The 25306-nt window shown below is 39.3% G+C and overlaps 1 protein-coding gene across 1 annotated transcript; it reads right to left on the minus strand.

Moving 5' to 3' along the window:
• Nucleotides 1-222: 222 nt before the first annotated feature.
• rapgef4a (Rap guanine nucleotide exchange factor 4a) lies at nt 223-24650 on the minus strand. Its single transcript, XM_088352459.1, is given in 28 exon segments — nt 223-941; nt 2967-3021; nt 3094-3158; nt 3224-3311; nt 4383-4433; nt 4527-4617; nt 4690-4868; nt 6458-6583; nt 6665-6762; nt 6831-6977; nt 8454-8532; nt 8610-8640; nt 8759-8847; nt 11023-11173; nt 11267-11345; nt 11441-11526; nt 12132-12235; nt 12646-12792; nt 12873-12949; nt 13052-13112; nt 14689-14773; nt 14853-15036; nt 15125-15246; nt 18678-18784; nt 18887-18937; nt 22487-22536; nt 24582-24623; nt 24626-24650. Coding segments are annotated over 28 exon segments (2586 nt in total). The 5' UTR covers nt 24639-24650; the 3' UTR covers nt 223-813.
• Between the last annotated feature and the right edge of the window lie 656 nt (nt 24651-25306).

The following is a 25306-nucleotide window of genomic DNA, read 5'->3' on the forward strand; positions in this document are numbered from 1 at the left end:
TAGCAAAGTTGTTCGAGGCGGAAGACTTCAGGTAGGAGGAATTGGGCACGGGGGGGCTTGTTTTTGTAGAGAGACTTCATGCTCGTCCCTACGGTTTCCTTTAGTTTCCATTTGTTAGTGTAGCAGGAAAATTGTGAAAGTAAGAAAAAAAATCTATTTCTAGTACAGTCCAAACGCCAACCCATACCCCAAGAAAGATAAAAAAAGAAGAGTTATGTCAAGGGCGTTTAAGGAATGCATATAGTTGCCTGCGCATCATAAAGAGCTTGACAGAGGTTACAGTGATGACACAAGCCAGGAGATGGCGACCACGAGAACAAAAGTTGCACATTTCATACAGCTCCTTTAAAGAATGAGTCAAACACATTTCTCTGCATGCTAAACAATATAAATATTTATGCATAATTTACAGAACAAAACAATCTCACAAAAAGGTATAAATAATATTTGATACAAAAAAGACGACGTGAATATTAAGACAATTATCGTACGACATACTGTGTTATACCCTAAATATTACATCATAACAAAAGGTCCCAGAGATACTGTATGTTTTACTGCTTTTCTGAATTCTGTGAGCAATGAATTGCTCAGTTAGTGTTACTGTGCTGCAGTAAAAATGAAAATATTTTGCAAAAAGCACCTCAAGATCTCTGATTACGTCCACAAGTGATTGTCTTTGTTGGCATTCAAGCGGCAGCAGTAGTAAAAGCTTATTTAACAAAGGCTTCCCTGATGAATATCAAGATCTGCGAGCTTTGCGATTGGTTGAACTACCTCCCACAATGCCTTTCTCTCATTCCCTGATGGATATCAAGATCTGCGAGGCTCCAGTGCATGGGAGAGCTGTGTCAGCGTTTTTTGGTTATCAATCACACTGAAGTGGCGTACGTAGCACCGCACATCTGGATAGCTTTTGTTGATCACTAGTGACTCGGGACCTGTTGGGTAAACAAAATAAATAAAACAATCAAAAGAGTTGCTTAAAAGAGAATGTCAAATGTTATTATACATATAGATAACATTTTGTTTTATTTCAGTGACTATGAGGCCTATGTTCAAGCCTCGGCTGAGTCATACATAAGAATTACAACATTGGTACCCATTGTCTTCCTGCTTGGCGCTTGGCATTAGAAGTTGGAATTGGGGGGCTTGGTTACCTAATGACTACAAATCTGGAGAGACCTTTCTCCAATGGCCCCCGCCCCCCTAAAAAAAAGTATATCACTTTAAACGCTCTTATAAGCTCTTATTACATATTTTATGCTTATTAGCAGAGGTGGGTAGAGTAGCCAGAACATTTACTCAAGTAAAAGTACCGTTACTTCAGAATAATCGTACTCAAGTAGAAGTAGTAATCCAAATACTTACTTGAGTAAAGTAAAAAAGTACTTTGTGAAAAAGTTACTCAAGTACTGAGTAATTGTAGCAACGTCGTAGTCATTGATTTTTTTTTAAAACAATCAGATCATCAAATTGTCAAAGTCCATCTAATCAACAAAAAAGACATTCAATTTAAAAGTAAATTAAAGTCATTATTGTAAATTCAAGTTCTTTTATTTACAATAAAACAAAAATAGTATAAATCAAATAAATAAATTAAGTACATGTAGCACCAAGTAGTAGGATGAGTGTGTGTGTGTGTGTGTGTTTGTGTGTGTTTTTGAGGCAAAATTTCTATGTAAAAAAAAGCCTTCCTATATACGTATTCAATGTAAAATAATTTTTAAAACAGTAAGTTTGAATCAAAGACGCTGGATGGTTGAGGATAATGATAACACATTTTACTTTACAGCACCTCTCAGGACACCCAAGTTTGCTGTACACAGAATATCAAACAATAAAACAAGAATAAAACAAACAGGTAATAAATACCAAATACAACACAAGGAAACTGACCGCTACATGTTTTCTCAAGTTCTGTCATGATTACCGATGTGAATCCCCTGTGCCCGCTCCTTTGGCGCCAACTGCCTCGGACTCTGATTGGCTCCCTGTCCCTATTTAATCCCACTCCTATCTGTCCCCTTTTGTCAGTCCGTCTGCAAACCTCAGTTAACACTGGGCAAGCCTTTTTTGACCTGACTCCCACCTGTTTTTTGCTCCTGTCTGTCCCCCGGCTTCCACCCGTTTTTGATGCTGACCACGTCTACTCTCCCGTCCCGGATTTCGACCTCTGTTGTCCCCGACCACATCTACTCTCCTTTCCTGGCTTACGACTCGCTTCCAACCCCGACCACATTTTTGCTCTCCTGTCCCGGCTACTGACCCGTTTTCCCGTTTCCGACACCGCCATCGCTCGACACGGAAGATCTACTTCCGCATTCAGAGCGACCTGCTTCCCGAGTCCAGCAATCACCTGATCGTGTGCGCAACCCTTTCTCTTTCTTCCAATAAAACTTGTGAGAAACGCAACGCAAGTGGGTCCTGACAAGTTCGATGGTGGATTCTTGAATGCAAAAATCTCTGTTTATTTAGGCAGAAAAGGAGACATTGCATATTGTAGCTGGTGTTTGGCACCCCTTTCTAAGGGGAACATGCTTTTGATGTGAGGCCAGGAGTGCTACTCCTCTTCTGTGTTTTCACAGTCGGTATTGCTAAGCGACATTTTCCATCTGGTCCGTAAACAAAATTTCCCCCGCTGAAGTTGAATATGGTCACGTGACGGGGCTTCTACGTTTGATTGGTTAAACATGGTAGAGCCTGCCAGAGTACTCCGTCGAAATGATTGCGCCTTAGCAGAGACAGACAGACGTGTACTTACGTGGAGGGGATTTATTAAGTAACGAAGTAACAACTTCAATGTAGCGAAGTAAAAGTATGTTTTTTTTACTCAGGGTAAAAGTATAGGGATTTCAAAGTACTCCTAGAAGTAAAAATTTCCCAAAACTTACTAAAGTAAATGTAACGGAGTAAATATACTCCCTTACTACCCACCTCTGCTTATTAGTACATGTGTGACTTACTGAATGGCTGGCTCCGACAATATCTCACAATCTTCACCGTATTTGCGATCATCCGCTAGGGGGACGGAACACACAAAAATATCAACCTTTCATTGACAATACACCAAAAAAGATTCATTAAAATTACCATTTTTTCAAAATTGACCAGATTTTCGATAAACGTCTTGTTGCCCTCGTGGATGAATGTCATATCTGGATGAAGGGGGGAGTTTAGGTCCAAAGATGTTAAATAGCAAGGACAATAAACACCGACTGACCTTTGATCAACAGCGGCATGAAAGGGATGATGGGAGCTTCCAGTTTGGCAACCATTAATCGGTACACTCGATGGTTCCTGGATGGGTCCTGCAAAACGATCACTGAGTTAAAACCGAGTGACGACTTCAATATCTTATAATATAATACTATTTATCTATATTTATCTATCTTTATACAGTAGACCCCCACGACTTGGTGTCTCCGCCTTATGATGTTTTCAGTTTACAACGTGAAGCCCTTTTTATGGTATTTTACCCCAAATAAATCATTTTTCATGCACGAAAGCTTCCCAAATTCAAACTTTGCAGTTTCGTGTGTATGACTGTGGGAGTTGCATCTCTAAGATGCATGCCTGCCATTGGTCGGCGATTTCTTTGAAATTGTCTGAACTACCGCCCACGATGCCTTTCTCTCGGTTCCAGATCTCATGTGCTTCATAAAGATTTCTTGAGTCAGTGCCATAGAGTAATCTGTTTTTGTTCTATATATACACTGTAAACCCTAACAAGCTGACAGAACTCAAAAACTTTTAGTTTGGTCAACTACATACCGACTTTTGAGTGTTACACACGTAATAATTATAAGCTAGTAAAACTGTTTGGATTTACAGTGTAGTAGCTCTGATTCCGAAAACGTGCAGTAATGAAAAAGCATGATAACCATAGAAATGAAGCTTTCGATTGTCTGGAAATATGAAGAAGTCACTCGCTAAGTTGCATTGCTGAAGCCAATCAAGGATTGCGACTATAATCAAAAATCATGAAGTGATTAAAGCAAATAAAGCATCTAAAGGGATGACAATCCCCGCAAGTGGAAGTGTTCAAATAATTTTTATCATTTATCCACTGTCACCGTTTTCTCCTTCCTCCTGCATCCACCCGCTACTCTATTTGACCAACTCAAGACACTTCATGTAATTTTTCCTTTACATGTGTATATTTTAAATATTATCTTATCAAACAGTAGTAGTAGTATTTAGTATAGTGTATACTATTTTGTTGTTTTAATGGTGTTATAGGGGGTAACGGCGTTTTCTATCCCCCGGTAGACGGCGATCTCTACTTCACCACAAATTCCTGTCATATCCGGGGGCTCTACTGTATAAAAGTTGTGTTCCACATTATATATATATATATAAAGACAACACGCAGTCTTTACCATCAAGTTTTCAAATTCTTCGTAAAACTTCTTAAATTTACTAGAAAGTTTCTGGAAACAAAAAATGGAAGATAATGGAAGAAAATTATTTGTGTTTGTGAAAATAACCATTAAAACAAAGTGACAGAGATACCAACAACCAACCTCCCATGTCTGATTCAGCCTGCTCACTGCTGGGTTACTCAATCCCATGACGATAGCAAAGAAAGCGTTTAAATTCCTGTGTTCCTTGCAGCTTTTTCCCAACAACAAAATAAGTCATTAAAATCCACATCTTTAGGTGAGACGGCGCGATTTAGGTTCTTACTGGGATGCCATTTTGATGAACTTTTTGAGGAGCTGCACCCTCTTGCTGAGCTGGGGGCAAAGGCAGACCTCCGTGATCACCCAAAACTGAATCTCATTGAACCTCCTTAGGAACAAGTCCAAGTTCACAGTGCTTTTTTTCACGTTTTTCTTCCCAAAGATGTGGTAGATCAGTTCTAGCTGTCAAAAAAGACACTGAAGTATTATACAGTATGTGATAATAAACATACTGTAGTAGTGGAACAGATATACTTGGTAATAAATCTCAAGGTAAATTGTTTAACTATATTTTCCACATTCATTGTTGAGTATACTGTACTGTAATCTCTTTCTACCAATTCTTTAATAAAGGGAAGCTTTGGTGTGCTTGTACGACGGACTTTCGTATATAACAGGGTTCTGGTCCCCATTAACTGCGAAAAACAAGGGATCCAGGTATTAACCCAGTCACTTATTCTCAAATTAGGTACAAAAAGGCACTCAAGGGGTTGAAAGATGTTTTTATCAACTTTAAAAAATAGCATAAATATCAAATCATTAGAAAATGATTATTAGACTTTGTATTTCTGAGAAATATAAATGAGGACATTTAACCAAAAGACTTCTGTCATGAAACGGAACAGAAGGAGAACCCAAATGCGTGACGTTTCTCACACAAGCCTTTTATTTTACGGGAAATGGGGCAGTCATGCACGTTAGGCAGCAGTCTAGAAACTAATCTATTTAAAAAGAAGTATAACATGTCACACGCGGCCCCTGATTCCAAATAGTTGTCCTCCCCAGGAGTAGAACATGGAATGAGTTCTAGTAGGTATAGAAATGATCAAGTAATCTATCTATCTACCCTGGTCATATCCCTCGACAGGGGTGACGGACAGCAAGACAAACACATGCAAAAACAAAGAAAATAAGAGGGAAAAAGTAGCAAAAAACACACACAAATCTTTTGGGACCATGGCCAACCCAAATGCCCAAACATCTAAACAAGTGAAGCACCTCGGCACCCAAGTTGGTCATGCTTTCGTCCCTCCAGATGAAACGGGATACAATAAAGCGGCTATGTCACTCGGGTCAGGGTGACACAACACACTCGTCTGTTCAACAGCTTTCACTGGTTTATCCCTGCTGTATCTTACAGGAGCCCTGCCCATTCCTCAGAACGCGTCCAAACATCCCACTATCCTTTCACAACACCTCCCCACTCATTCCTATCACCAACAAGAGCTCTAGCTTCGACTAGATTTAGACCTCTTTCCTACAGTGCACTCATAACACCATCCATCCACGTCAATCACGGCTTTCCTCTTCCATTTACTTCTGCTCTGTAGATCTTCTTCAACATTCACTCCTCATCCATCCTCTCCATGTGTCCAAACCATCCGAGTACTCTCTTATCCACACACTTTCTCAGTTCCACTACTACTCCAGTTCTGTCTCTCACAGTTTCGTTTCTCAATCTATCCAATCTTGTCGATCAAGAAATAGGGGGCCCCAAATATAATTTTGCTTAGGGCCCCATGAAGGCTTGAGCCGGTCCTCTATTTGCCGGTTAGGGAGTATGAGACAAATAATATATATTTCACACAACAGCATATAAGAGCAGGGTAATATTTTTCCATACATGTCAGAAGATGGCACCAGAGCATTACTTTTCATTTAGATAGAGCTCTGGCCTTACTAGAAGCTATTTCTCTCACCTAGTTTATTTGCACCAAAACCATAAAAAGAGAAAAATAATCACATAAGATTCTTAATGTTTCGCAACAAACCTCATGAACGCAGTTGAAAAGCTCCCAATCGTGCAGTGTCAAATGATAAGCAACATCCTTGGTGCTAATGCACTCCAAACTCGACAGAGAGCCTGCGGACGGACCCTCCTGCTCAGGTAATGGAGTCTGGATTCAAAAGAAAAGAAAAATGTGATTTAAAGTTTGCAAAAAAGAAATTACAATTTAAAGATACATTTGACAGCACACCAAAGAATCCAGCTGATCCTGGTAGCAAGCAAAGAAACGTCCGTTGATGGTGATGGTGGAGAACACGGACACATCGGTGGGTTTGAACACAACCTTATCTGCTCACCCCACAAAAAAACAGTGTTGTTTTGGAAGACCATTAAAACGGTTGTATGGATGTGCTTACCTCCAGCTGAGCTGAGGCTGACCAGTAGCAGGCGCTCCACGGAGCCCATTTTGTCGGCCACAGCATGCAGCACCTCCCCAACTGGGGCAGAAACTGGTGCCCGGATGGTGATGTAGGTGCGGTCGCAGCAAAACACTTTGAACAGAACTGAGTGAGAAGAAGTCAACAATTGAGGGATGATTTTCTTTGAAGTGGCCATTTAAATCAGAGTGGACTGTGTTGTTAGCTTTATGTGTATTTATTTTAATAGCGGGACGGCATGTGCAATAATGCTTACACTCTCTATGTCAAGTTCATGCACTCCAGGTTCTGTTTCTCTGGTCTTTCTCTCCCTCTATCCCTCTCTCTATCTCACTTACCCTCACCTTATTTGGTCACTCACTTCCACTATTCATTTATTCCTTTTTAGTACTCTGATCCCTTGGTTCCATGCTAGTTTGTCTTGTTTCACATCAAGTCCAAGCACCCATGTCACAGATCTCCTGGTTACTCAGTGTACCAAACCCCTGCCTGACCTCTTGGATCACAAGGGCCGCCTGATGAAATATTGGACAATTGGCTCACTGCTTTGATTTACTGGATCACTAAACCTTTCACTTGTCTATTGGATTATGTTTGTTTGCTTCTTTTGTTCTGGATATTCTTGCCTCGCTGCTTGCCTGTACCGACCGTTGCCCTATTAAAGGACTACCGTTTTACTGTACTAATCTGTGCTTCTGCATTGTGCTTCAGCACCATTCTGAGTGAGTTCATGAAACCCGTGTTGTTCAACTAGTGTGCGGTGAGACCTTAAATGATTACGGTATTTTATCAGTTTACCTAAATTGATAAAAAATTAAAATAAAATGTCAAAATATAGTACAAGAAATGGTCCACTGGTAGAAAATTGTTGCTATTTTTAGTGTTATTTTTGTTATTGTTGCTATAGAAAATAGATCAAAGTGTAGTAAAACTAAAAATAAATAACCGGTAAAAAATATAATACAATCCAAAATGACGGAAAAATGATTACCCAAATAAACAACCTGTATTACCGCCTGAGGCAAGGTCACCAGAAATAAAAAGAAAACTTGAGGCTGTCAATTTAGGCATCATAATATTTTAAAGGAACAGTGGAGTGGTAAAACGAAAACTGCAATTCACAAAAAAATCAATATTGATTTAAACAATAAGCAAAAAAATACAAGAACCACTATACAAACATTTATTTTAATAATAGAAATTAACCTCATCCAAAGTAAACTGACATCATTGTCAGCCATCTCACTGGTACGGGTACCCAAAAATCTAAAAAAGGCTGGCAGAAAAAAATGATAAGTGAGATGGAGCGGTTTGGTCACAATCTCCATAATTTGTATTCTTCTATGTGCGTTTTATCTTTCGTTTTCGGTTGCACTACACTATACATTGACAACTAGTGGTCTAATAATGACCTTTAAAAAACAACCTTGATACTGACCAGGGGAGGGGAATGCCACAGTTGAATCCATTAACAAATAGTGTAAATCCAAGATTTTGTGTCTTTGTTCAAAAAAGGTTGACAATCACTGCTATAACTGATTATGTCTTAAATCACAACTTTTATCAGGAAACTAGAAAAAAAAATGGTTAATCGAGACTCACCTTCGTCGCTGTTCTTAACAGGCTCACACTTTTGCTGCTTGTCATCTCCCCAGTTAAACTGTTCCAATAGGACTTTGTGCTGTGAGTGGGTTTAACACATCTCTTTAAATCTCAACCACAATTTTATAATCGGACACGCAATGTTTCAAAATGTACCTTTCTATGTGAAGTTCGGGCATCATCAGTGCTGCATTGTTGAGAGGGATGTTTGACAAATAAATGCAAATTTGTTTCATTGGAAAAAATACACATATTAGTCTTATAACTGCAAAATCAAAGGTATGCTTTATATGGTAAATACATACTTGTGTTTGACAATATTTTCCAGCTCTGGTAAGTGCTCATTGAGGGACGGAAATGCTTTTGCGTCATTAGATACAGCCATTAAAAAGTCCTGCAAGAGACAAAAATCATCCAAGTGAGCCCAAAAATGAAACCGCAGTATTCCCTCCACAATCAATCTGTTTACTTGTGTGCAGTATTTTATGATATTTTCATGCTGCAAAGCAGTTTGGACTTGTAGAACAGAGTCAAATCTGGTATATGTAAATGTCTGCATTTAAAAAGGACACCTCGAAATATAACACGGGGGAGCTGGGAATTGAACTTGAGACCTCTTGATCCCAAGACAAGCGCTGTACCTCCTGAGCCAATGTTTAATCACATAGGACTTTATCACAATAGGTCTAAAAGGGCTGTGCAGACTACAGACTACGGAGGCGAAAGATGCTTGCAAACTGTCTTACTCACTAACAAAGCCTTATTGGTTGATTTTCTTTGGGATGTTTCCATTGTATTTTCTGCCCAAGCGGCTGAAATGCCACAGTTGTATCCATTAATATATAGTGTAAATCCATGCTTCTGCCAAGCAACATAGGAGCACAACTTGAAAAGCGCTATATAAATGCAGATCATTTCATTTCATTTTCACAACTTGTGACCAGGAAACAGAAGGCAGTTCTCTGAATGGCCCTTCGGTAAAGGCTTTTATGAAGAAATGTAATAACATGTAGAACGTATTTGGTTTAAAAAAAAAAAACATTCACAGAGGACGTGAAAGTTGAACCGCAAAATGGCGATGGACAGGGCCGTAGCTAGCCATTTGGGTGCCCTGAGCACAAAAGCTTTATGGTACCCCCAAACCAACACTAACATCCACCACAAAAAATGAATTTGAAAGGTCAAAGCCGACTTTACTTCCTCAGAAGGCTGGTGTCCTTCAACATCTGCAAAAAGCTCCTGAATATATTCTATGAAATGAAATGAAATGAAATGATCTGCGTTTATATAGCGCTTTTCAAGTCAATGACTTCCCAAAGCGCTTTACAGTATGCTTCACATTTCCCAATAGCGGCCGTGATCTGTGCAGCCATGTAAGGCGCTAACCTGCTTATTGGGGGTAATTAGGGGTTCAATGTCTTACCAAAGGACACTTCGACATGTAACACGGACAAGCCAGGATTCGAACTGGGATCCCTTAATCCTAAAACGATCGCTCTACCTCCTGAGCTACTGCCGCCCCAGTCTATGAGACTGTTGTGGCAAGCGCCCTCTTCTATGCGGCAGCGTGTTGGGGAGGCAGCGTCAAGAAGAAGGATACCTCTCGTCTCAATAAACTGGTGAGGAAAGCAAGCTCTGCTGTGGGCACAGAGCTGGACAGCCTGACAACAGTAGCTGAGAGACGGGCACTGAAAAAGCTGCGGTCAATCATGGACAATTCATCACATCCACTACACAGCATCATCTCCAGACAGGTGAGCAGCTTCAGCGACAGACTGCGGTCACAGCCTTGTACCACAGACTGAGGAGATCTTTTCCTCCTCATGCCATGAAGCTCTTTAACTCCACCCGGCGGAGTAAAGGCCCACATTAAACCACCCCCCCCCCCCCCACATTGCATATTACCGTATTTTTATTCCAGTGTGTATTCTGTGTAGCACTATCTAGATACTCTATATAACACGCTACATTGGGTATTAACACGTCACATTGGGTATTTGTGTATTGTATTCTTTTTGCTTTATTATTGTTTTGTTCTTCAGCGCAGGGATGCTGCTGGAAGTGTGAATTTCCCTGCGGGGATGAATAAAGTATCTATCTATCTATCTATCTATCTATCTATCTATCTATCTATCTATCTATCTATCTATCTATCTATCTATCTATCTATCTATCTATCTATCTATCTATCTATCTATCTATCTATCTATCAATCAATCAATCAATCTATCTATCTATCTATCTATCTATCTATCTATCTATCTATCTATCTATCTATCTATCTATCTATCTATCTATTTCTCAGGGCAATTTGTTTATTTACATAACACAAAAATTAAAGAAGTAATTTTCTTTTAATTCTTTTGGATTAATAAGATGAGGACATTTTAATTTGTTGTCTTTATAAAATGCATGAGATTTGTGTTAATTGTTTAGGTCTGTTCAAATAATATTTTACATAGAAATGTATTCATCTTATATATGCAAGTCACACAATTACATAATTCACACATTACAGAGTATACTACATATGTTGACACCTAAAAAACTGATTAAAACGGTAACTGACCTCCAGGAAGGCTAACGAGGTGTCTTCTTCTTGCAAATGATCTCCATGCAAGGCAGCCCACTGCATGACCAAGCGTATCACACGACGCTTGTTGTTAAGGGTGTAGTCCAGCTTTTCCTGTTCAGAACCCTGAGAAGCCTGGGCATGGTAGGTGGGCACCAGTTAAGGAACCCAACACAGGATTGTATGGAAATCCTTTGGGCTGATTTTCACTTTAAAGAGTTCTGCAGTGTGGAAAGGATATTGAGCCATCAACACCGGACACAGTTGATTGTTTGGCATGAAGATACAGTGCATGAGCACAAAATCATCTAAGGCTGCATCTTAAAGGGATAGATGTGAAAAATTAATTAGTGCTATATATTTTATATTGTAAGTTTTTATGGGTTGGGTGTTTTATTTCTCAATCGATTTTTACCTGATTCTGAAAATTGAGAATCCATCCGCATCATCTCAAGAAGGTGCTCCAAAATCTTCTCTGGCGTCCCCGACATGACCTTATATCTGGATCAAAACATTCAAAATATCCATTAATAGAAGTCCCAATGCATAATAATTTGATTACCTTTTATTGCTTTCACATTGAAGGGATAAAAATCGCGCACCCGGAACTGGTGGAGATAAATCCGGGCTTGGGGTTTTACACACCAACGGCTACTGATATGATCATTGGTTGGTTGGTTGAATCCCTTAACCAATAGGGTCGTAAGGGAACCATTTCCTGTGGATTGTCTTGGGAAAGTACAGCCCGGTGGCACCCATCCCTCTCCAGGCCAACATATGTTTCTACCCAGTCTCGAACAAGGGACCTTTGACATGTCAGGCGGATGTGCTCACCACTGCACTACAGGAGCAACTTCATATTGGCATTGTGCATAGTATTGCTATGGTCTTTCAAGTATTTTGGTTACATTTTCAAATATATTGGAGAAAGTACACAATAAATGACTGCGCAAAACAACAACCTCTGTTGTACACATGCAATAAACGCAGATCATGTACATTTTTTTCCTACCTAACTTTGAGGTTGGTCAGTAGGATGTCTATGGCTCGTTTACAAGAGTTCACGTTAGCTGGTCTCAATTCAAAAGAAAAAATGTTATATTCACTTGTAATGTGAGGTTGATGTTTCATGGCTGGAGCTCCGACTCTTCTCTAGCACCAGAACGTCTTGGCCATGTTCCTTCAGGCGCACAGTGTTGGCCTCCACGTCCTGTGGAAGATATGTTTTTATTATTTCATTTATTTATTTATTAATGTACTAATGTATTTTTCATTTTTGGCCGAGCTTTTCACATTTTTGGTTTTCGTTAACCGTCCCAAGTATCCCGAATTGTATTAAATGTATTTAATTTAAAAAGAATGGAAATTAAGGATTCAAATATTTAAACCACAGAATGCTGATGGAATAGAATAGAATAGAATAGAATAGAATAGAATTTACTTTTATTGTCATTCTTTGTAACCATGCACACAGGGTGTGCAGAAACATAGTGGTTAAAAATAATACTGTTGTTTGTCAAATGGTTGGTCTCATAAGATTGTTATTTCCTTTTTCTTTCAACAGAGGGCACTAAGGTGTAGAAATAGAAGGGAGAATGGGAGTAACCAAAAGAAACAAACCCTCAAAATCCTGTTGAAGTCCTCCTTGTCAACTCTCAGGAAATGACAATTGTCCTCTCTCAACACAATGGAGGCGGCCCTGGGGGCGTCGTTGACCAAAGCGAGCTTCCCAAAATCATCGCCCTCGTGCAGGGTACAGACAACACCCTAAAGGACCAGAAAAAAACATCTGTTAGCTAACAGAAACAAAAGAAGAGAACAAAAAGTCGAAGTTCGGAAAAACGGACTTTTCCATAGATGACCACGTTGACAGAGCCTTTTAGGATGATGTACCATGAAGTACCTTCTTCACCTTGGTTGAATACTGCAAGATGGATGAGAAAAATAGGATTGAAATATAAGGAATGATTGATCTCTATCAAAAAGTAAAAGTGAATGGTATTATTCATTCAGACATACTACTTACGCACAGTTCCTGCTTTAACGTGGGACTCAAATATGAGCACCCCCATCAGTTCCCGTTTGACCTGTACAGAGATCAACAATAAAGTGAGTTACTTAGTAGCATTCAGATTGAAAAATAATTCTTACTGTTGCAGACAAGGTCATAAATGTTATGTAAAATCAGAGACTTTAATGCAAATTTTAAATTAAAGAATCACTGTTTTTAAGAATAATTATATTTTCGGTATAAATTATTGCACGGATTACCATTTCGTGGACACGTAGTTATGAGTATGTGACTTGCATTGTAATTCTAAGTTCACTTTTCAACTTTTTTTCAAAGTAAAAAATAAAAAGTCCCATATTGTACAATAAATGAGTTCATGGAGCCCCAACAAAATGTATCAAATGGTTAAGAAAAATCAGATTTAATCAGTGTAATATTTTGATATTTCCTTTTTACTTTTTTATCTGCATTCGAAGAATTAAAGGGAATTACATTTTGAAAAATGTTTAAAACCTTTGTGAGAGAAAAGTATAGACATAAGCACGATGTAGTAAACACTGTGTATGTATATATATAATTTTATTATCATTATTATTTGATCAGTTTTGTTTTTATTGACAGACACTCCCCTGCTTATGACCATTCGACTTAGGTAAAACGGTGGATACGATCATTTTTTTCGGGATGTTGATAAATATCTGGATATTGCTGTTAGATTTTGCACCTTTTTCTGAGTACAGGACAGTACTGTAGTGCTTCTCTCCGCCGCTACCGGCGTGTGGTGGCGCTGTGAGATGTCACCCAGCATCAACCCCAAAGAAGAAATCCGGCTTCTACTTCCTAGTTCGCGTGTAAACATACATTACTACATGTACTCTATCTTTAGCGCTCTAAGAACTTTGACGTTTTTATTGTTTGATATCTCGTGCATCCATTCAATATGGTTGATGTAAAGTGTAAAGAGCGGAGCCCTTTCTTTTGAAATGAAAGTGGAATAAGAAAGCTTGATGCGGTTGAAAAGAACACTTTCTTTCGACCACTTTTTACCACGGAGAAGGACCTCTTGAAGCGCATCTTCCAAAAGTAAATTAAACTCAACTTTATTTATCTTTATAGAGCATATTATTTTATGAAAGGTTTTTAGTACAAAACAATACAGGTTCTGTATACAAGCCTTAAACATACTTATATAAACCTTAAACATACAAAATATAACACTGAAGCAACTTACGAACAAATTCAACTTACGAACTTACGTCCGGATTGTTTGTAAGTAGGGCAACGTCTATATCCACTTTGTGCTTCTTATTACTAAAATATTGATGACTTAACAATCACTGCATCAGGGTATATTATAATGATATAATCGGTAGGACAAGAAAATTATTCATACTCCCTTCTATTACATTTGAATGTGTTAAATGTGCTATACATTTATCCTTTGTTGACCTCCTTTAAATACCTCTTCTTTTTTCCCTCTCTTATTTGTACCATTTTCGTACACAATATGTTCCATAAAACAAAGAATTCTTATAGGGGTAGTTTAACATTCACTGTGTAGGTTTACTAATATTGCTGAAGATAAAAAGTCAACACATCATTGGACACAATCAAAAACAGAGACATTTCCAAAAGTGGAAACGTCTACTCACAGTGGTAGAAAGGTGTGCCAGGGCCTTGATGTGGAGCAGTTCTTCATAAATGATCTCTAAATCTTCTTCTGTTCTCTCAGACGGCCTGCCAATTCAAATGATGTCATGAGGGGTTATTATAACAGTACACAGATGAAGAGAATCGGGTTTCCTGGGAACCTTACGGTTTCCTCAGAATCATTCTCATGTAGGCGTCAGGCCCAATCTGCGAGAGGAGTAGCAAAATATCATGCAGCTCCTCTTGGCTCTCCTTTCTCTCCTCCTCACCAGGTAAGGAGGGCCGTTCCTCTTCTTCATCCAGGAAGCGGTAGAAAAGGTACTTGTCTTGGAAGTTTGGTTCATGCTCCACTGGGTCACACACATTAAAAATCTAAGTAATGATGTGGCGCCATTTTTTTTGATGAAAACGCAGTTTGACTGGGATATCACATCTCACCCTGGTAGAGAACACCTTCCTCCAGAAGTACCTGCCACATGGCAACAGCTTGTAGGCGAGAATGGACGCAAGCGCTGTGCTGCATCTGCCAGTCGACCAGCTCTGTTCCAATGCAACACTGCCTAGGAAAACAAACCCAAGCTAAATGAGACGTCACTTAGGTCTAGAACTGTTAACCATTACTCTGAACTCATTTCCTTTGGGGGATTCACGTTTTTGTATATCTTCAGTTCAAATCTAAATCTGTAAAATCACTGATGACCACTAGATCAGGGGGTCACCAAAGTGGTGCCCGCGGGCACCAGGTTGCCCCCTTAAGGTCAATTGAGTAGACCCACGGACCTACTCTGGAAATATGTCACCAGTCATTGAAATTTTCATGGGAATTTTATTTTGAACTGCCATTAGAAATCGTTCTTCCCAAATTATCTTTTAAATTAGTCTCCAGTTTTATATATGTTAAACCCCTTATACAATACATATGTTTCAGTGGTTAATCGTGCCTATATTAACCCTACTGTGAAAAATTACCTCAGTCCTGACCACCAAAAAGACAGGAGTATCACTCAATATTGTTAATAAAACATCCTAACATGTCACGGTTGCCTTGGCGCCAAATTGGCCCCGCCCGTGTGGCGCCAGCTGCGGCTCGTTGACAGATTGGCTCTGCCCCGCAAGACGAGGGTTCTTACTCGGTCCTGTTTCCTGTTGGTATTTCCTGTCAGGTATTGTTCCCGTTTATTTTGTCCGGTTTAATATCAGTTTCCAGTTTTGTTCCCATCTATTTTTGTCCTGTTTGTTATTCTCTCCAATTTTCATTCCCGTCTAGTTTGTCCTGTTTAATTTTGATTTCCTGTTTCAATATCAATCCTGTCTGTCCCGTCCTGTCCGGTATCGACCCCATCGGTCCGATATCTGCTCAGGCAATTGGTATCTCGTCAGTCTCTGGCTTCCTGTCTTTCCACGCCAGACCACTGCCTAACGTGCATGACTCCCCATTTCCCGTAAAATAGAAGCTTGTGTGAGAAACGTCACACAATTGGGTCCTGATCCGGTTCCGGTTCTTGACATAACAAGCGCATCCATAACCATATGTTCCAATTCTGATTTGATTTTATGGCCCCTGAGGCGTATCAGTTATTAAATTTTATAACCTGGAAACGCGTCACTGGAGACCCTAACACAGTAGTTCGTAAATAATGGGGCGGGCGCCTTTGGAGAAGCGCAAGGCTTTATCAAGGAGGGCGCGTTTGACATCAGGGAAGTTTTTATTTTTTTAAACTGTCCTAGAATATAGTGCAATTACACCTCCACTACACTAGAGGGCAGTGGCACTCACACTTGGGGGGGTGGGTTCAAGAGTTTTGTCTTCTTCATAGGTGAGCATGACAGAAAACAAATGAGAAGCACTGCCCTAATACAACATAACGGTTAAGCTAATAACGGATTTTGTTAAAAATCATATGATTTTTGGCTTTCTAAGCCTAAAAAAATGGAAAGTAGTAATTTCATTTTATAATGTGAAATTTTCACCATAATTATAGACTTGTCAAAAAAAAGAGAGTTATTTACTTTAAACATAAAGAAAATTGTACACTCGTTGTTATTATTATTCTTGTTTCCTAGCAAAAAAAAATCTATAAAAATAAGCTTGCCTTGAAGTTATTTAAACCAAATATTCCTATTTCACATATTTTACTCTGTGGTGGTCGGAAATATACCCCAAATGTTTTGTTTTAAAAAAAATACTTCTAATAGTACAAATGACAGTCTGATATACTTTCCCTTTTCAAAGAGATACCGTAAATTCTGAACTGTAAGCCGCAACTTTGGTCACAAACTTTAAACCCTGCGGCTTATGCAATGATGCACTTAGTTTATGAATTTGTTGTAATGGCCGCCAGGGGCGCCTGAGCAGTAACGGTAGGAGTGAGACAGGTGGAATATATGTGTCAAGAAAGACGGTAGTTTAATGTAAGCAGAAATCTTTTAGGCGGATTTCGATTCAGCTGTCGGCATTACGTGTGTTTTGGAGTAAATATTTTACACGGTTGGATTCGATGGATTGTCCTTGTAAAGTAGCCATTTTCGTGGACATTCAAAAAAGTTGAAGACAGCCAAGAGACGCAATGGTGAGCTACCTCGGTATAGGTTTTTTGGTATCTTGTTTCAGACTGATATTGATGTTTCTTTGATGAGTATATTTTGAAATCATATCTTGAATCCCAAGAGTAGAAGCTTTCGAATGGTATGTGGTATGACGTATTTCAGTGAGTGGTGATATAGTACTGACACATATTTGTTGATCAGAAGTCTGTTCAAAACATTAAAGGTTTAAGGTACCGTAAATTATCTAAATTCTTTCTGCGTACCATTTTCCTTTGTAAATACCTCATCTTTCAATGAGGGCACATGCGGCCTATAGTCAGGTGCGGCTTATGTATGTACAAAATGGTTCTTCCTTTAAAAATGTACTGGGTGCAGCTTATAATCAGTTGAGCTCTATAGCCTGGAATTTATGGTACATCAATTTACATAATAAATGGTGCAGTCCATTACAGTTAAGATTAGAGGCACTGATGTGCCAAGCATGGGAAAAAAATCCATTACCTGACAAATCGTGTCCACCCAAAAAACAAAAAACAAAAATAAAAAGCCTTGCCATCTTTTTTCTATGTATCTATCCTGGTCATATTTCTTGAAAGGGGTGACCAACAGCAAGACAAACACATACAAAAATAAAGAAAATTAAAAAAGGGAAAAAGTAGCAAAAAACACACAAAATTTTTTGGACCATGACCAACCTAAATGCCCAAACACCCAAACAAGTTAAGCACCTCAGTACACAAGTTGGTCATGCTTTCGTCCCTCCATATTGTCAAGAACCAGATCAGGACGAAAACGCGTGACGTACTTACACAAGCCTCTTATTTTACGGGAAATGGGGAGTCATGCACGTTAGGCAGCCGGTCTGGCGTGGAAGGACAGGAAGCCAGAGACCGACGAGACCGATTCCAATTGCCTTAGTTGATATCGGACAGATGGGGTTGATACCGGACAGGAAGGGACAGACAGGATATATAACGAATCAGGACATCAAAAATTAACAGGAGAAATTAGACGTAAATAAAAACTGGACAAAATAATAAACAGGCCAAAATAGACGGAAACCAAACTGGAAACCAAAATTAAACAGGACAAAATAATCGAGAACAATACCGGACAGGAAAATCCAACAGGAAACCAGGACCGAGTCAGAACCCACGTCTTGCGGGGCAGAGGTTCGTTGACGGGCTGACAACTGAAGCAAGAGAGCGGCAGCTGGCGCCGCATGGGCGGGGCCAATTGGGCACCATGGCAACCGTGACACAGATGAAACGGGACACGAGAAAGCGGCCTTGTCACTCGGGTTAGGGTGACACAACACACTCTTCTGTTCAACAGCAGGGCCCGACAGCTTTCACTGGTTTACCCCTGCCGAATCATATGGGTGCCCTGCCCATCCCTTAGAATGCGTCCAAACATCCCACTTTTTTACATGTGTTTAATTCACCTGTATGTTTTTAGATGGTACTTCCTGTCTCGGATCAAATGAGGCGCTGTGGAGAGGATGGCATTGCGGAGAACTTTCCCTGCATGAAGGATCTTCTCAGAGGGAACCTAAACTCAACAATGTAAAAAAACAATACAAAACAAACAATTAAACAAATACAATACATAATAATAATAATGATTTTAACCAAAATATAATATTTTTCGTACCTGGGAAATCTGTATATGTTGGCCTTTAGCAGGACTGTCAATAAATGACTTCTGTAAATACAGTGAAGTAAAAATATATGGTATGTAATAAAATCATTTTTCACAGTGAAAATTTCCAATGCATGCTTCAATGAGTACTTTCTTATAACACAGTGATAAGATTGAGATTGTAAAGTTATTTCATTTCTACACAGAGACCGAATGTAGTAAATCTGAAACTAAGTCAGACGGACGAAAATTTCAGTTTTCTCGTCTGATAAATATAGTCGAATAGTGTTTCCTGCATAAGGCTATCAATCAGCTGCTGTGTCTTGTTACGTAAGAAAGGCAGGAAAGGACAACAAAGGAATGGACAGAGATCAGATTTATATTTAAACCAACTTTAAACAAACATCACCTTTGAGGTTCATTCCTATTTAAGATGTAACTGAAAAAGATGCAGTTATGTTGGGGGATACAAAAACACCGAAATATCAAGCAGACAAGAGCTAGCAACTGATTTTTTTGTATAGTAGGCATCAAAAACCTTTTTTTGTTACTGATTAGATACCAGTTTGATATGCAATTCCAAATTAAGTTATCACCTAATTTCTATATTTTTACTGTTACCATTAGTCCTTGATAAATGAAATATTTTGTTACTGTTGTGAACGCAATGATCTTCAAAATAAAAGGACAAAAAATTAGCAGCCGATTTAGCATACTGTCATTCCATGCTACCAAAAAATAAGATCTCACCCCATTTTAAGTGCATTATTTCCACTTTTAGTTTTCTTCAATCTTGACCGGAAGCATTTCTGGGATTAAGCAAAATAATCTAGCGGATAACAGATGAAACAATTTGCTTATTTTAAGGGTGTTTTTTTAATTGTACTTTTAAGTAAAAAGCACGATTGAATAATTCAAAATAATCGCCTAGCAGATGAGATATAATTGTTCTTGTTTTAAGAAACGTACCAGGCTGTAATTGTTAAAAGTAGGGTTAAGATCGGCAAAATTAGGATAGAAATACTATTTCCTTGAAAAATAACAAGTACTAATCACTGTTAGGCTATTATCAGAACGCTATACAGACGCTGCCCTACTTACGAACCAGTTCCAGACGATCGTTTGTAATTTGAATTTGTTCGTAAGTTGCTTCAGTGCTATATTTTGTATGTTTAAGGTTTATATAAATATGTTTAAGGCTTGTATAAGTAACCTGTGTTGTTTTGTACTAAAAAATAAACATTTCATAAAATAATATGCTCTATAAAGATAAATAAAGTTGAGTTTAACTTACTTTTGGAAGATGCGCTTAAACAAGTCCTCCATCGTGGTAAAAAGTGGCCGAAAAAAAGCGTTCAGACAATTTTATCAACCGCATCAAGCTCTCTTATCCCACTTTCATTTCAAAAGAAACAGCTCACCTCTTCTTTACACTTTACACCAACCATATTGAATGGATGCACGAGATTTTAAACAATAAAAATGTCAAAGTTCTTTGCGCTGGAGATACAGTATAGAATGTTTACACACGAACTAGGAAGAGGAAGCGGATTTCTTCTTTCTCTCGGGGTGGATGCTGGGTGACCTCTCACAGCGCCACACGCCCTTAGCAACGTAAAGAAGCACTACGGAACTGTCCTGTACTCGGAAAAATGTGTACACAATACAAAATCTAACTTACAGCAATGTCCGGATATTTTTCAACATCCGGAATTTTTTTTTTTCGTATCTACCGTTTTACGTAAGTCGAATGATCGGAAGTAGGGGAGTGTCTGTATAGGCATAAGGCATATACTGGACTGTCTCAGAAAATTAGAATATTGTGATAAAGTTCTTTATTTTCTGTAATGCAATTAAAAAAACAAAAATGTCATACATTCTGGATTCATTACACATCAACTGAACTATTTCAAGCCTTTTATTATTTTAATATTGCTGAATTTGGCTTACAGCTTAAGAAAACTCAAAAATCCTATCTCAAAATATTAGAATATCATGAAAAAGTATACAAGTAGGCTATTCAACTAATCACCTGAATCATCTAATTAACTCGAAACACCTTGCGAGGGTTTCCTGAGCCTTAAAAACACTCAGCTTGGTTCAGTAAACTAAATCACAAGTATGGGGAAGACTGCTGATCTGACTGCTGTCCAGAGGACCATCATTGATACCCTCCATCAGGAGGGTAAGACACAAAAAGACATTTCTCAAAGAGCAGGCTGTTCACAGAGTGCAGTTTCAAAGCATATCCACAAAAAGTCTGTTGGAAGGGAAAAATGTGGCCGGAAACGCTGCACAACCAAGAGAGATGACCGCAGCCTTAACAAAATTGTGAAGAAGAGCCGCTTCCAGAATTTGAGGGAGCTTCAAAGACAGTGGGCTGAAGCTGGAGTCCAGGTATCAAAAGCCACAGTTCACAGACGTGTCCGGGAAATGGGCTACAATAGCCGTATTCCCATGGTCAAGCCACTTCTGAACTCAAGACAACGGAAGAAGCGTCCGACTTGGGCTATGGAGAAGAAGCACTGGACAGTTGCAGAGTGGTCCAAAGTCCTCTTTTCAGACGAAAGCAAGTTTTGCATTTCATTTGGAAGTCAAGGCGCCAGAGTCTGGAGAAAGGCTGGAGAAGAGCAAAATCCAAGTTGCTTGAAATCCAGTGTGAAGTTCGCACAGTCAGCAATGGTTTGGGGAGCCATGTCAGCTGCTGGTGTTGGTCCACTGTGTTTCATCAAGTCCAGAGTAAATGCAACTGTGTACAAAGAGATTTTAGAGCACTACATGCTTCCATCTGCTGAAAAGCTCTATGGAGATGAGTATTTCATTTTCCAGCATGATCTGGCACCTTCCCACAGTGCCAAAACCACCAGTAACTGGTGCACTGACCATGGCATCACTGTCCTTGATTGGCCTGCTAATTCCCCTGACCCGAACCCCATCGAGAATTTGTGGGGTATAGTTAAGAAGAAGATGTAAGACACCAGACCTACAAATGCAAATGAGCTGAAGGCCGCTATCGAAGCATCCTGGGCATCAATAACACCTCAGCAATGCCACAGGCTGATTGCCTCCATGCCACGCCGGATTGATGCAGTAATCCGTGCAAAAGGATTCCCAACCAAGTACTGAGTGCATCAATGGACATTTTCAAATGTTTGATTTAGTTTTGCTGTTATAAAATTATTTTTTTTACTTGGTCTGAGGAAGTATTCTAATATTTTGAGATAGGATTTTTGAGTTTTTTTCAGCTGTAAGCCAAAATCAGCAATATTCAAATAATAAAAGGCTTGAAATAGTTCAGTTGATGTGTAATGAATCCAGAATGTATGACATTTTTGTTTTTTTAATTGCATTACAGAAAATAAAGAACTTTATCACAATATTCTAATTTTCTGAGACAGTCCAGTATGGTAAATGGGCTGCATTTATATAGCGCTTTTCAAGTCACTGAAGACCTCCCAAAGCGCTTTACAATGTGCTTCACACTTAGCTACACACACAAAAGAAAGCTTGAACCCTCATCTTAGAAAAAAGTATGTTTTTAGCTTTTACGACTGCCCATAATCACCACATTGTTGACCTCTACTATATAAGATGGCAAAAAGGAGAAAATACCTTATTTTGAGGTTCGCAGTTATTACTTATGTTCTCTTTGTCAGACATTCCTGTTTGGGAGAGAAATTAATATGCAGTAAATCCTTTACTTCTCTGACTGTGTAACCAAAATTAATCACCGACATCCACAAGATTGTGGGGTGGAAAATGCAGCGTCTGTGCTGCATGTTTAATTTAAACACAAGAAAATTGCAGTGAACTGTGAGGTGCTCCAACTACATAATTCTTGTATGATTTCTTAATGTGTTCATGCATAGTACAGTGTGAAGTACTCCGCTGAATGCAGGTGAAATACTGGGGTTGCACCAGGGACACTCAATTTGACACAACTTTAACAAATAATTTATCAGAGCATTTTATAGGAACCTTTTTAAACCAAATGTCCGAAGCACTTTTCAATCTTTCTAATATTTTAATTAAAATGTTTTCAAATAGAATAGAATTGTCTTTATTGGCAATGATAGAAACATAGTGTGCATTGTTTAGAACAGGATTTGACGTGGCACTCCATCATAAATATGTTGTAAATAAATTTAAAGATAAAAATAGCATTTAAAAAAATCAATAAGATAGATGAGTAATATTATTAAGCAATTGATTGGCCTAAATTGCATGTGCTTCGGAAAATAGTGATATAACATTAGCATTAGCAACATTGTGCAAACATGAATAAAGAAATAAATTGAGTATGAATGTTCCCGGGAACGCAGAGCAGTGGTTAGCGTGTGTGCGACAGTTCTGAGGTCATGAGATCGAACCCTCCTGTGTGTAGTTTGCACGTTCTCCCTGTGCTTGCGTGGGTTTCCTCCGGGCGCTGCGGTTTCCTCCCACATTCCAAAACATGCATGTCAGGTTAATTGGCCGGTCCAAATTCTCCCTAGGTGTGAATGAGCGAGTGAGTTGTCTGTCCCTGTGTGCCCTGCGACTGGCTGGCAACCAATTCAGGGTGTCCCCTGCCCACTACCCGAAGATAGCTGGGATGGGCTCCAACACCTCGCGAACCAACTGAGGAAAAGCGGTGCAGATCATGAATGAATGAATGGATGTTCCCTTCCATAGTCAAAATTTGTTATTTACATGTATTCTTTTAGTTTTGTGTGCTTGTTTAGGCTCTGGGGCCTGTCTCTGAGCCCTTTCCCCCTATTTTTAAAGGGACACTGTGTCATATTTCACCACGCGATGTTGAATGTGTATTAGTGAAACCAAAAATGAGTTCTACAATGCACAAGAAAAAATACAAACTACGAACACTGAAAGTGACCCAAGCGCACCATTTTTCTTCTTTTTTTCCCCACAGCCTTTCACAGGAGTACGTGTAGCAGCAAGATGGCTGAAAATTATGTCTGCTCCCTTTCGGGGAGCCTCATGTGATGTAAAATATATGCAATTTTTTTTTACCTGTGAGAATTTAAAAAAATATACACATGCATGAGAGTTACTGTATTTTGGCTTTTTATTAGAATCAATATAATTTTTTGTAATCAATGTTATGAGTTTTTTTTAAATGAGGTTTTTTTTTCTAGGAAGCGCTAACCAATACAGAATGTCCCTGAAAGGGACTTGTAGCTCCTGCCGTAATAATGTTGGTGGCTGTGGTAGGAAAGAGAGCCTCCAATGATTTTCGGGGGGGGTGTTGATGACTTTCTCTAAGGCCCCCCGTTTCGACTAGCTTCCAACTAGATAGAGTTTAGAAGAAGGTAACAAATTTTAAGCAGCAAATCTAAAAATGTAACATGAAAAAGCATAAAAATCCTTGGAAAAAAAGTGAGCGTATTTGCCGCTTCCATTGTGTATGGTCACAAAGAAACTGTTGGAGCAACACTGAGTCAATATTACGTTAGGAAAGCGCTAATAAAAATATCAGCATTTACAACAAAGCGTCAACTGATGATAGTCGAGGCCTGGCAGACAGGAAGTCTGCGCACACGGAGTTTTTATTGTTTATGTTTTTGTGCATGCAAAATGTCACGACGCTGTCATATCAAAATGTCAATTCTTATCTCGCAAAATTCTAAATATCGCAAATTAAGCCTCAGTGTGACGTTCAACAGACATGATATCCTGGCATGATTACAGCAACGTTGCGGTTACTCACTGTCGGCACCTCCATGAGCCTCCATCACACTGTAGGGAGGGCGAGGACTTCGGCCATGCGCTGATGATACTTCTGCAAAAAATAAACAAAAAGTGATGAGTTTTTGAGTGAAGTGAGCTAAAAATCTGGGATATTTGACACTTTTTTCAGTATAAAAGAATTAACTATTGTCATGATTACCGATGTGAATCACCTGTGCTTGCTCATTTGGCACCAACCGTTGCGGGCTCTGATTGGCTCCCTGTCCCTATTTAAACCCAATCCTGTCACTCTCCTGTGGTCAGTCCGACTGCAAACCTCTGTTGACACAAGGCAAGCCTTTTTTTTACCCTGACTCCCGCCTGTCCCGTTTTTGCTCCCGTTTGTCTCCAGCTACAACCTGTTTTGATCCCGACCAAGTCTTTTCCCCCGTCCCGGCTTCCGACCCATTTTTGATCCAGACAACATCTACTCTTCCGTCCTGGCTTACGACTCGTTTATGACCCCGACTACGTTTTTGCTCTCCCTGACCCGGCTACCAACTATATTTTTCATCCCTGACACCGCCATCGCTCGCTACGGAAGATCCACTTCCGTATTCGAATCACAACCCGAGTGCGAGAGCGACTTGCTTCCCGCGTCCAGCGAACACCGGATTGTGGGCACATCCCTTCCTCTTTCTTTCAATAAAACTTAAGTAAGTGGTAAACGTTACGCAATTGGGTCCTGATTCCATTCTGGTTGAG

Source organism: Urocampus carinirostris, chromosome 14 (genome assembly GCF_059441175.1).
Source record: "Urocampus carinirostris isolate Australia breed hairy pipefish chromosome 14, RoL_Ucar_1.0, whole genome shotgun sequence".
In the NCBI taxonomy this organism is placed as follows: domain Eukaryota; kingdom Metazoa; phylum Chordata; class Actinopteri; order Syngnathiformes; family Syngnathidae; genus Urocampus; species Urocampus carinirostris.